The following is a 12,118-nucleotide window of genomic DNA, read 5'->3' on the forward strand; positions in this document are numbered from 1 at the left end:
TGAATGGTGACCTGGCTTACCACAGCGGTAACATTCCTGACTCCACACAGTTTTGTGGGTAGGTTCTTCTGACACCTTATGCACTCTAGGGGATGCACTGATGGATTGTGCCTCCCTTGTTGCCAGTTCCATTGAGACTCCAATATCAACAGCCTTCTGTAAGGTAAGCTGTGCCTCTGTCAATAGGTGCTTCTGTACAGCTTCACTGTGCAGGCCACACCCTAACTTGTTACGTAGGGCGTCATTTAAAATCTCCTTAAATTTACAGTGTTCCACAAGCTTTTTCAAAGTTGCTACAAATTCTACAACCGTTTCGTCGTCTTTTTGGTCTCTTTTGTGGAACCTATATCTTTCAGCAATTGCCAATGGTTTTGGAGAAAAATGGGACCCCACAATTTCCACAATGTCACTGTAAGATTTGGTCTCGGGCTTAACAGGGTGTAGTAAGCTGCATAGCAGGGAGTAGGTCTTAGCCCCTACAACACTTAAGAATATTGGCACCTTCTTCTCTTCTGTAATGTCACTTGCAACAACAAAAGGTTCAGTATATACGTGCCATTGCACTACAGTCTCCTCAAAAGGTTCCAGTCGCGCTGTAAGTGTAGCCATGGTTTTAGTTTCAGTTTGCACAGTCAATGCAAACAAGCCAGTTCTCTCCCCTTCCAACAGCAAAAAGTTTGGTTTTTTGTAACTTGACTTCTACTTCCTTCTGTTGCTGGGGCAGCACAGGAATCCCACCCTCGTCGCCACTTTGTTGTATCCTTGGGGGGCAGCAGTTTTAGGAAGAAATCACTTGAGACAGAGCTATGAACCTTAAAAGCAGCCATTTATTGCCACACGTTGAACTGATCAAACCAGCCAAAACTGGCTGGGCTATCCCCTAATAATCGAACTCAGTTGCCAGAGCAACAACAAGATTCTATTACCACGACAACCAAATACACAACAAAATTTGGTTGTCTGAGCGATTGGCTGAACAAGAAGTAGGACTGAGTGTAGGCTCTAAAATTTTACATTGTTTTATTTTTGAATGCAGTTTTTTGGTACATAAGTCTACATTTGTAAGTTCAACTTTCATGATAAGGAGATTGTACTACAGTACTTGTATTGGGTGAATTGAAATACTTTTTTTTACAGTGCTAATACTTATAAGCAAAAATAAATATAAAGTGAGCACTGTACACTTTGTATTCTGTGTAATTGAAATAATTATATTTGAAAATGTAGAAAACATCCACAAATATTTTAAATAAATGGTATTCTATTAATCATGATTTTTTTTTTAATCGCTTGACAGGCTTACAAAAGTTAGAAAAAATGTCAAAAGCGAAGTTCAGATGCAATTTTCAAAACATCAATTTAAAACTCCTCTTCTGTTTTTTATTTTTAAAATCAGACATCCCAGAAGAATCCTATGCTGGGGTAAGATGTAAAAGTTATAAATGTCTGGAACAGTGCTTTCTTTTAGAGAAGTTAAGGGAAACAAATCAATCCTATAATGGGAAGCTCGCTCTGATCTTCTCCATGGAGTGGCTATTGACATTCCATAATAAATTTAAATTACATATAAAATTAACCACAATATTTTTAAATATAAATACCCACCAAGTTAGTCTGATATCTTCCAGCCCAGATAAGAATTAAAGTTAGTTTAAGTTTGGTTGAAAAAATGTGTTGTAAAGAAAGGCCCTGATTAGCAAGAAGAAGGAAGGCCTTGAAAATAAGTGATGAGGCCAGAAGAAATGAATTGGGGATGATGTCTGGTTCAAAGAATAACTAATGAAATAAGGCAAAGTTTCTTTTTTTAAAAAAAAAAAAGGCCTTTGACTAATAGGGGTGACTGCAGATGATTTTCAATAAGACAAAAATTTTTATCTTTCTTAAAAGGAACCAACATGGATCTTCCCACCCCACAGACCAGTGTTATCTCCTATATGAACCCAGGTGCAATAAAAAAGATGTTGGTCAGACACAGGGAGAGGAAGAAATAAGGAGGAAAGGCATTGGGAAGAAAGAAGGTTGTAAATCTTATCTGGATTAAGACTAGAAATAAGGGTGAACCGTCTCAAACTGGTTTTTAGCTGAAGACAATAATGGCAATTATATCTCTCTTTTTTTTTTTTAAGAGTATAAAAACTAAACTCTTAAAGAGCTCATTGTTAATACCTGCTTGAGTATGTTGGAGCTGACCAATATGGGTCTAAGTACCACTGCGTTTAGCCGTTTGTAAGTATCTTGATCAAATGTTTATAAATGTTTTTTGTGACTGTTTGGATTAGCAAATTGCTTATTAGTTAAGGCATGTTTACAGCAATTGCATAAAATACCATTTGGATTTAATAAATTTTATGGTTAAATTGGTGTTTGATTTCTTGTATTAATAATTTCAAATATTAATAATTCCAACCATGTTAAATTTCCCATTAGAACACGTAAAACTCCTTTCCATAAAGCGTGCTTCTAATGGCACAGAGGCAGGAGATATTGAACCTTAAACCTAAGCTGAATAGCCCTTCCCTGTGACACTTGGTAGTGTAGTTCAGTGATTTGACAGTCAAATCACTAAACTCAACACACTAGTCTGTATACACTATTCATAAAGTCAATAACATGACCTTTAGTACTAAATCTTTCTCTTAGGCTAGAGTAGTTAAACACAGAAATCCTCGTTACGCATGGAAGTGAAGAGGAAGGAGAAGAACATCTTGATAGGAAAATAAGCTCATTAGCCAATTTCTAAACTAGACTCTAGTCTCAACTTCATTTTCATGCTGTTAAGGCCCCTGATGAATGACAAAGTTCCTGAATGAGGACTACCACAAACAATAGAATAGGTGGTAATAACCTGACGTGACAATGTAAGAGGAATTTATTTATGCACAGGTTCTTGGCCTGGAGATCACGATCACCCTCCATTTTCATTATGGCTGGTTGGGAAAATTGTTTCAAAATATCTTCTGTTCTAACGTGCAGTCGTCGTAGTATGGAAAAAGTTGAGAACTACTGCTTTATGGTGAGATTTTTTTTTTTTTTAAAGGCATGAAGGGCAGATACGGCCTTGATTAAGACTCAGTGGGAACTGGGCATCTGTCCTTTGTGTCTTTGCCCATGTCTACGCTACCACTTATGTTGGCAAAATTTGTTGCTCGGGTGGGCAGGGGGTGTTTAGGGGAAAAAAACACCCCCCCTGAGCAACATAAGTTTTGTCGGCATAAGTGGTAGTGTGCAAAGTGCTATATCAGCAGGAGAGCTTCTCCTGCTGACATAGCTATCGCCGCTCATTGCAGGGTGGTTTATTATGTTGACAGGAGAGCTCGTCAGCATAGAATGGCTACATGAGAGATCTTACAGCAGTGCAGCTGCATTGGTACAGCTGTGCTGCTGTAAGATCTCTAGTGTAGACATAGCCTCTGAAAATCTCCCACTTAAAATATTAACATGGGCACCAAGTATTCATGAGAGACAGTCCCTATTATTTTTCAACTCTGTCCCTCTACAGAGTCTTTAGACCAGTGCATAATACTAGAATTAAAAGGGAAGTCCCTATTTTTCTCCACTAATGTCCCAATATCTAGCTTTCCAATTTGGTAGTTACGAATTTAGCTTTCCATAATTCAAGTTTAATGATTAAGGTCAGCAAGTGGCTGTAATTAAAAACAGTGATTTTATGCAACTGGGCCTACACCATAAAAATTAATCATATTTGCCCAGGTCAGTCCAACATGTTTTCTCCACAACTGATATTAGAAATGGTTCTTGGTTGGCATGGTCAAGGTGAATGCATGCGGGTATGTGCAAGAGAAATCTTTTCTCTACAAGAGGAAAAAGGCTTAATTTTCCATTGTTTCACACTTTGTGTAGTCATTTACCCCTGTGGGAAAAAGTGTTGGAATGTGGTAGGTAGCATGTGTGAATGGAAAATTCTGTTAGGATGGTGTTGTACAGGTGTGAATGACTACACAAGATCCAGGACCCCCTCTGCATGAGATATAGGGGTGTGAAACACCTAAGTCGGACTCTCCCTCACTCTGTTCAGAATCCAGTGCTTAGTGGAGGTAACCTGGACAAACTGTACTGAAACCAAACATGTTTTGTGCCCTGTCACTACTGGGGAGAGGAGGCAGTGCAAATCCTGTTTAAAAGTAGCATAGGTGCCGACTCTGTGGGTACTCCAGGGTTGGAGCACCCACAGGGAAAAAATGGTGAGTGCTGAGCACCCCCTGGCAGCCCCCCTATTAGCTTCCCCCTACCCCCTCCCAATGCCTCCCACCTGCACGATCAGCTGTTTCATGGCATGCAGGAGGCTCTGGGGGGGAGGAGCGAGGATGCAGCCGTGCGTGGGAGAGGGGGCGGAACTGGGAGTGAAGAGGCTGGGCGGGGGTGGGAAGAGGGGTGGGGGACAGGACCTGGGGCAGAGCTGTGGGTCAAGTGCTCCTCAGCACTTTAGAAAGTCAGCACCCGTGAAAAGTAGGGTTGCCACCTCTGAGGTTCCAAAAAATAGGACATCCATGCTACTCCTGAGCCCATAAAACTGGACAACTGGCAGTATGTACTGAGTACCTTTACAGATATTACAGGACATCTCTTCCCCCCCACACCCCCAAAGCCTTGGAAAAGGTAGCAACCCTAGATAAGAAGGGGGTGCCACGTGGGTGTGACTGTTATGAAAAGGACTGGGGATGGCTGGGCTACAGGGTCAGTCTCGGCATGCCATGCCGCATGACTCCCAGCGCAGCACACATATTTGCAACCTTGCCAACTCTAGCCATGACCGTCACAATAATTGGTGTCTTTCTTAAAGCCCCAGCACCTGTACGTGAACATCTCAGCTTTCATTTTTCTAAAAAAGGTATGCCCTCATGATTGCAGGAAATAAAAATTCAAGCAATCCCAGTATAAACCAAAGGCTCAGAAACCACAAAGCAAGTGTGTGTGTGTGACAGAGGGCTAGGCTCTGAAGGGCACAGGTTTGTGTCTATATAGGCCACTGATGTATGTGAATAGGGTGACCCGATGTCCTGATTTTATAGGGACAGTCCCATTTTGGGAGCTTTTTCTTATATAGGCTCCTATTACCCCCTGCTGTCCTGATTTTTCACACTTGCTGTCTGGTCACCCTGTATGTGAAGGGTACAGATGTGTACATGTAGGGAGCTGGACTGAGAAGCACAGTAAGGAGCTGGTCTGTGTGCTTGTGGCACAGGTGTGTGTGTAAAGGGCTAGGCTGTGAGGGGCACTGATGTATGCATCTGTGTGAAGGGGGCTGGCCTCTACAAGGGGCAGAGGGCTGTGTGTGCTTGAACAGGTGTGTGTAGGGAGCTGGCCTGGGGCCCAGCAGTGTGTGTGTGAGGGGGGGACAGGGGTGTGTAAGGGACGTGGAGGGACACAGGGTGTGTGTGAGGGGTCGGCCGGGTACAGGGGTGTGAGGGGCTCAGGTGTTTTGGTTTCAGAGTAGTTGGTGTGTAACACAGGGGGCCGAGGGCGACGTGCGTCCTTCCCCGCCCCCCTTTATTATGTGCGTCACGGGGGAGGCGGCGTCGCTCTCACCTCCGTGCTCCTCCGCAGGGAAGTGGCTGTCGCGCCCCGCCCCCGGAAGGCGGGTGGGGCGGTGGTGACGGAGCGAGGAGGCCGGCTCCGCTTGAGAGGCAGCCGCATCCGGAGGGGGAAGGCAGGGCCCGGCCGCGGCGGCAGGGAACCAGGGCGGTAGCCGCGAGGGGAGAGCGGGCGAGGAGGAGCCGGGGTTGGGCCGCGCCGCCAGTCTGTCCCCGCGGGCGGCCGGGATGGATCACCACCAGCCCGCCAGCCGCTACCAAGTGGTGAGTGACCGGCCCGGCTCCTTCCGCCGCGGCCCAGGCGGCTCTGCGGGGCCGGCGCGGGGGCCGGGGGGAGCTCACAGCGGCCACTTCCCCGGCTGCGGGGCCTGTGGCCGGAGCCGGGGAGCTCGGCCCTTGCCCGAGCCTCTCTCTGCCCCGGGTGTGGAGGGACGTGGAGCTCCCGCCCCATGCTGGGGGGGGGGCCGGCCGGCCGGGCGGGGGGGGGGAACCCGCCCCGTGGGGGTGCCTGTCGCGGCGGAGCCGGCCTGGGTCAGTGTCGTTGATGTGCTGTCTTGCGGCCGGGGCGCTGCCGCGGGACGCGGGGAGGGGCGCCGGGGAGCCCGGCTTGTTGGGGGCGCTGTATGGGGCTCCGGGGGTGGGTAATTCACAGCTTCCGCGAGGGTGGGGCCGCTCGGAGACCTCAGCGAAGCGGCTCCGCAGCGCTTAACCTTGGTCCCCTCTCGTGCCTCGGCGGCCGAGTGCCTGGCACGTAGGTCGTCCTTGCCCAACTGAGCTGGGCCACCCTCCCCCTGGCTCCTGAACGGCCTCGATTTTGGAGACTGGAGGGGGAAAGGGGAGGGTGGCTCCAGTGCTTCTGAAAGTTAAATTGCAGGCCGATGTTTCCAACCGTTGCTCGACAAAAGTTTATCCAAAGGGGGAGTGAACGTCAGATTAGTGACTTATTTTTACATCTGCCTGGAAGGAATTGAACATGGAAGGGAAATGAAGAGGGACGGGGGAATTTCAACAGAGGCCTTGCATTTTGATCAACCTCGTTTATGAAAAGGGGAGAGGGTTGTTGGTAGAGCATTCTTCATATGGGCCCCTTCCTTTTGAAATGCCCCATTGCTCCAGGGTCTGAAATAGGCTTAACCTTCTCAGCATACTGTAATCTGAACAGAATTGGCAGAGGGCGGAAGTTGTTGAAAGTGTAATTCGTGTAGTAGGAGTTTGAAGTTGTATTATTCATTAGATACATCTGCGTATGAATAAGGTGCCCCGATTTTTGGATGAGTCTCCTTTTGGGTTTCAGAGTAACAGCCGTGTTAGTCTGTATTCGCAAAAAGAAATGGAGTACTTGTGGCACCTTAGAGACTAACCAATTTATTTGAGCATAAGCTTTCGTGAGCTACAGCTCACTTCATCGGATGCATATTGTGGAGTTTCTATGAGTGAAATTGAACTATGTCTTGCGTTCATTTCCAGTAGCTCACCACATAACCTTTATGTAGTCATTTTCAGATAATTTAAGTAAATGAATTTTTGTAATTATAGCAATATTTGCTATTAACTTCATTAAACTTTTTTACATTAAAAGAGTGTGCACTGAACTTTGATTAGGTCACAGTGAGAATAGCATGCTTAATTTGTAGTATATACTAACGAGATTATTTTGATAGTGCTATTGTAGTGTCCTAGGAAGAACCATGACTGTTTCAGACATATTTTATTCTGATCATCAGCACGCAGACCTGACAACTATCCACTGGATTCTCATGTAATTGTGCATATACTGTAATGGCTCCAAAGGGTGGAAGAACCAAAACTGTTTTAGATTCACTGTACAATATTAGCACCTTGCCATGAAAGTACCTTATCTTATTTTTAAGATGGTAATAGGCTTTTCTAATACTTGGTTTTGTGAGCCTCCCACTCCTGTTGGTAAGCTCATTAAATCCAACCAGTACCATAACTGCATTTGTGTGTATTTTTTTTTTCCTGGTATGTGAATAGTAAACATGGATTTCTTTTCTTTTCTTTTCTCCCTCTCTAATTTTGAGCTGTTTTCTCCCCCACGTTTCCTCTTGCTGTGACTCCAGGATATCTTTTCTGATAAATACATTGGGATGATGAATTAATTCTGCTACTATTGTTGATTGAATAATTAATACTTCTGTGGCTTTCGAGGACGTAGATCATCAACTCCCTGTAAAAAGTTTTTCAAAAAGATCATTTTTGTTCAGTCTAATGAACATTATGTTAAATTTTTAACTCAACACACACTGTTCTGTGTAAGAACTTTGACTCCAACCATTTCCTTGCTTTATTTCTTTGACAGAAGAATTGATTGAAGATTCAAAATATTAAAAGAACAAAACTTTCTCCATCGTTTTTGGGTAAAAATACAAATATATTTAAAAAATGTTAAAAAATGCAGCTTTTTAATGGTTGTATTTGCAAGTGTATCAGGGGAGGGTGAGAGTTGCAAACTAAGTCCCATAAGTAGATCAGGGTGTTATGTAACTTTCTCTCCTATGTTTGGGAGTAGCAGTCGTGTTAGTCTGTGTCTGCAAGAAGAACAGAGGTACTTGTGGCATCTTAGAGACTACACATTTATTAGAGCATAAGCTTTCGTGGACTACAGCCCACTTCGTTGGATGCATAGAATGGAAAATATAGTAAGAAGATATTTGTGTGTGTGTGTAATTATATATAATACACACACAGATAACTAATTAGCCTCTCACAGCTTGTAAGGCAACTTAAGATGAGCTATTATCAGCAGGAGAAAGAAACTTTTGTAGTGATAATCAAGATGGTCCATTTAGACAGTTGACAAGAAGGTGTGAGGATACTTATCTTAGGGAAATAGATTCAATATGTGTAATGACCCAGCCACTCCCAGTCTCTATTCAGACCCCCAGCCTGAAGCAAATACTCTCCAGCAACCACACACCACACAACAAAAACACTAACCCAGGAACCTGTCCTTGTAACAAAGCCTGATGCCAACTCTGTCCACATATTTATTCAAGTGACACCATCATAGGACCTAATCACATTAGCCACACCATCAGGGGCTCGTTCACGCGCACATCTACTAATGTGATATATGCCATCATGTGCCAGCAGTGCCCCTCTGCCATGTACATTGGCCAAACCAGACAGACTCTACGCAAAAGAATAAATGGACACATCTGACATCAGGAATCATAACATTCTAAAACCGGTCGGAGAACACTTCAACCTCTCTGGCCACTCAGTAAAAGATTTAAGGGTGGCAATTTTGCAACAGAAAAGCTTCAAAAACAGACTCCAAGGAGAAACTGCTGAGCTTGAATTAATATGCAAACTAGATACCATTAACTTGGGTTTGAATAGAGACTGGGAGTGGCTGGGTCATTACACATATTGAATCTATTTCCCCATGTTAAGTATCCTCACACCTTCTTGTCAACTGTCTAAATGGGCCATCTTGATAATCGCTACAAAAGTTTTTTTTCTCCTGCTGATAATAGCTCATCTTAACTAACTAGCCTCTCACAGTTTGTATGGAAACTTCCAATTTATCTGTGTGTGTGTGTGTGTCTTCTTACTATATGTTCCATTCTATGCATCCGATGAAGTGGGCTGTAGCCCACAAAAGCTTATGCTCTAATAAATTTGTTAGTCTCTAAGGTGCCACAAAAAGAAAAGGAGTATTTGTGGCACCTTAGAGACTAACCAATTTATTTGAGCATAAGCTTTTGTGAGCTACAGCTCACTTCATCGGATGCTTACTGTGGAAAATCCAGAAGATGTTTTTATACACACAGACCATGAAAAAATGGTTCTCTCCCCCCACCCCACTCTCCTGCTGGTAGTAGCTTATCTAAAGTGATCACTCGCCTTACAATGTGTATGATAATCAAGGTGGGCCATTTCCAGCACAAATCCAGGGTTTAACAAGAATGTCTGAGGAACAGTGGGGGGGAAAGGAATAAGCAAGTGGAAATAGGTTACTTTTTATAATGAATCAACCATTCCCAGTCTCTATTCAAGCCTAAGTTAATTGTGTCCAATTTGCAAATTAATTCCAATTCAGCAGTCTCTCATTGGAGTCTGTTTTCGAAGTTTTTTTGTTGAAGGATAGTCACTTTGAGATCAGAATTTGAGTGACCAGAGAGATTGAAGTGTTCTCCAACTGGTTTATGAATGTTATACTTCTTGACATCTGATTTGTGTCCATTTATTCTTTTACGTAGAGACTGTCCATTTTGGCCAATGTACATGGCAGAGGGGCATTGCTGGCACATGATGGCATATATCACATTGGTAGATGTGCAGGTGAACGAGCTTCTGATAGTGTGGCTGATGTTATTAGGCCCTGTGATGGTGTCCCCTGAATAGATATGTGGGCACAGTTGGCAACGGGCTTTGTTGCAAGGATAGGTTCCTGGGTTAGTGGTTCTGTTGTGTGGTGTGTGGTTGCTGGTGAGTATTCGCTTCAGGTTAGGGGGCTGTCTGTAGGCAAGGACTGGCCTGTGTCCCAAGATTTGTGAGTGTGTTGGGTCGTCCTTCAGGATAGGTTGTAGATCCTTGATAATGCGTTGGAGGGGTTTTAGTTGAGGGCTGAAGGTGACGGCTAGTGGCGTTCTGTTATTTCTTTGTTAGGCCTGTCCTATAGTAGGTGACTTCTGGGAACTCTTCTGGCTCTGTCAGTCTGTTCCTTCACTTCCGCAGGTGGGTATTGTAGTTGTAAGAATGCTTGATAGAGATCTTGTAGGTGTTCGTCTCTGTCTGAGGGGTTGGAGCAAATGCGATTGTATCGCAGAGCTTGGCTGTAGACAAGGAATCGTGTGGTGTGATCAGGGTGAAAGCTGGAGGCATGTAGGTAGGAATAGCGGTCAGTAGGTTTCCGGTATAGGGTGGTGTTTATGTGACCATCGTTTATTAGCACTGTAGTGTTCAGGAAGTGGATCTCTTGTGTGGACTGGACCAGGCTGAGGTTGATGGTGGGATGGAAATTGTTGAAATCATGGTGGAATTCCTCAAGGGCTTCTTTTCCATGGGTCCAGATGATGATGTCATCAATATAGCGCAAGTAGAGTAGGGGCGTTAGGGGACGAGAGCTGAGGAAGCGTTGTTCTAAGTCAGCCATAAAAATGTTGGCATACTGTGGGGCCATGCGGGTACCCATAGCAGTGCCGCTGATTTGAAGGTATACATTGTCCCCAAATGTAAAATAGTTATGGGTGAGGACAAAGTCACAAAGTTCAGCCACCAGGTTAGCCGTGACATTATCGGGGATAGTGTTCTTGACGGCTTGTAGTCCATCTTTGTGTGGAATGTTGGTGTAGAGGGCTTCTACATCCATAGTGGCCAGGATGATGTTATCAGGAAGATCACCGATGGATTGTAGTTTCCTCAGGAAGTCAGTGGTGTCTCGAAGGTAGCTGGGAGTGCTGGTAGCGCAGGGCCTGAGGAGGGAGTCTACATACCAACAGGAGAGTGGGTTTTTGGTGGGGGGGGGGAAGAAAACCTGGATTTGTGCTGGAAATGGCCCACCTTGATTATCATACACATTGTAAGGAGAGTGATCACTTTAGATAAGGTATTACCAGCAGGAGAGTGGGGTGGGGGGAGAGAACCATTTTTTCATGGTCTGTGTGTATGAAAACATCTTCTGTATTTTCCACAGCATGCATCCGATGAAGTGAGTTGTAGCTCACGAAAGCTTATGCTCAAATAAATTGGTTAGTCTCTAAGGTGCCACAAGTACTCCTTTTTCTTTTTGCGAATACAGACTAACACGGCTGCTACTCTGAAACCTAGTGGAATTGTAACAGCAATGATACATTTCTTCAGTTTTCCTCCAACTTCTTATTTGTATGATCGTTTCCTTCTTTAATTTGGATACTATTATCCAGGTGTCTCATTGTTTGAAGTTTTTTTATTCAAGTATGTCTGCAGAAAAATGTTTTTTGTTTTTGTTTTTATTTTTTTAATGACATTTTGGTCCCTATTGCAGAAGAACAGTAGAAATAGAGTAGTTAACTGCAAATATACAGAAACTAGAGCTGCCAAGCAATTAAAAAAATTAATCGCACGATTTAAAAAATTAATGGCATAATTAAACCATAATAGAATACCATTTAAATATTTCTGGATGTTTTCTACATTTTTCAAATATATTGATTTCAATTACAACACAGAATACAAAGTGTACAGTGCTCACTTATATTTATTTTTGATTGTAAGTATTTGCACTGTAAAAAAAAAAAAAAAAACTAAAGAAACAGTATTTTTTCAATTCACATAATATAAGTATTGTAGTGCAATCTCTTTATCATGAAAGTTGAATTTACAAATGTAGAATTATATAAAAAAACTATGTGAAACATTAGAGTCTGCAAGTCCACTCAGTGGGACATAAGTGCTTAAGTCTCTTGAGGAATCTTTAAAAATTTTACCCATAGTACTTGACTAATTAAGGTCTTTGATTATCTTTGGGCAAGCAATGTTTTTTCACTACTGAAGAGTTGCCATCAGATCCAGAACGAGGTTATTGTGGGACCCAAGGCAAAGTAACATGGTTCATTCTG

The 12,118-nt window shown here is 43.5% G+C and overlaps 1 protein-coding gene across 7 annotated transcripts in view; it reads left to right on the forward strand.

The window, feature by feature from the left end:
- The first annotated feature begins 5,578 nt into the window (after positions 1 to 5,578).
- NDFIP2 (Nedd4 family interacting protein 2) overlaps positions 5,579 to 12,118 on the forward strand; it is a 66,211-nt gene continuing 59,671 nt past the window's right edge. For 2 of the 7 annotated variants that reach the window (XM_043534430.1, XM_043534426.1), the window contains exon 1: positions 5,594 to 5,816. In XM_043534430.1, coding sequence (XP_043390365.1) covers positions 5,781 to 5,816 — 36 coding nt within the window. In that variant the 5' untranslated portion in view covers positions 5,594 to 5,780. Of the gene's footprint in view, positions 5,817 to 12,118 lie in introns of all 7 variants that reach the window. The other 5 variants (XM_043534436.1, XM_037895692.2, XM_043534422.1 and 2 more) reach the window with 5 other exon arrangements.

This window comes from Chelonia mydas, chromosome 1, assembly GCF_015237465.2.
Source record: "Chelonia mydas isolate rCheMyd1 chromosome 1, rCheMyd1.pri.v2, whole genome shotgun sequence".
Taxonomy (NCBI): domain Eukaryota; kingdom Metazoa; phylum Chordata; order Testudines; family Cheloniidae; genus Chelonia; species Chelonia mydas.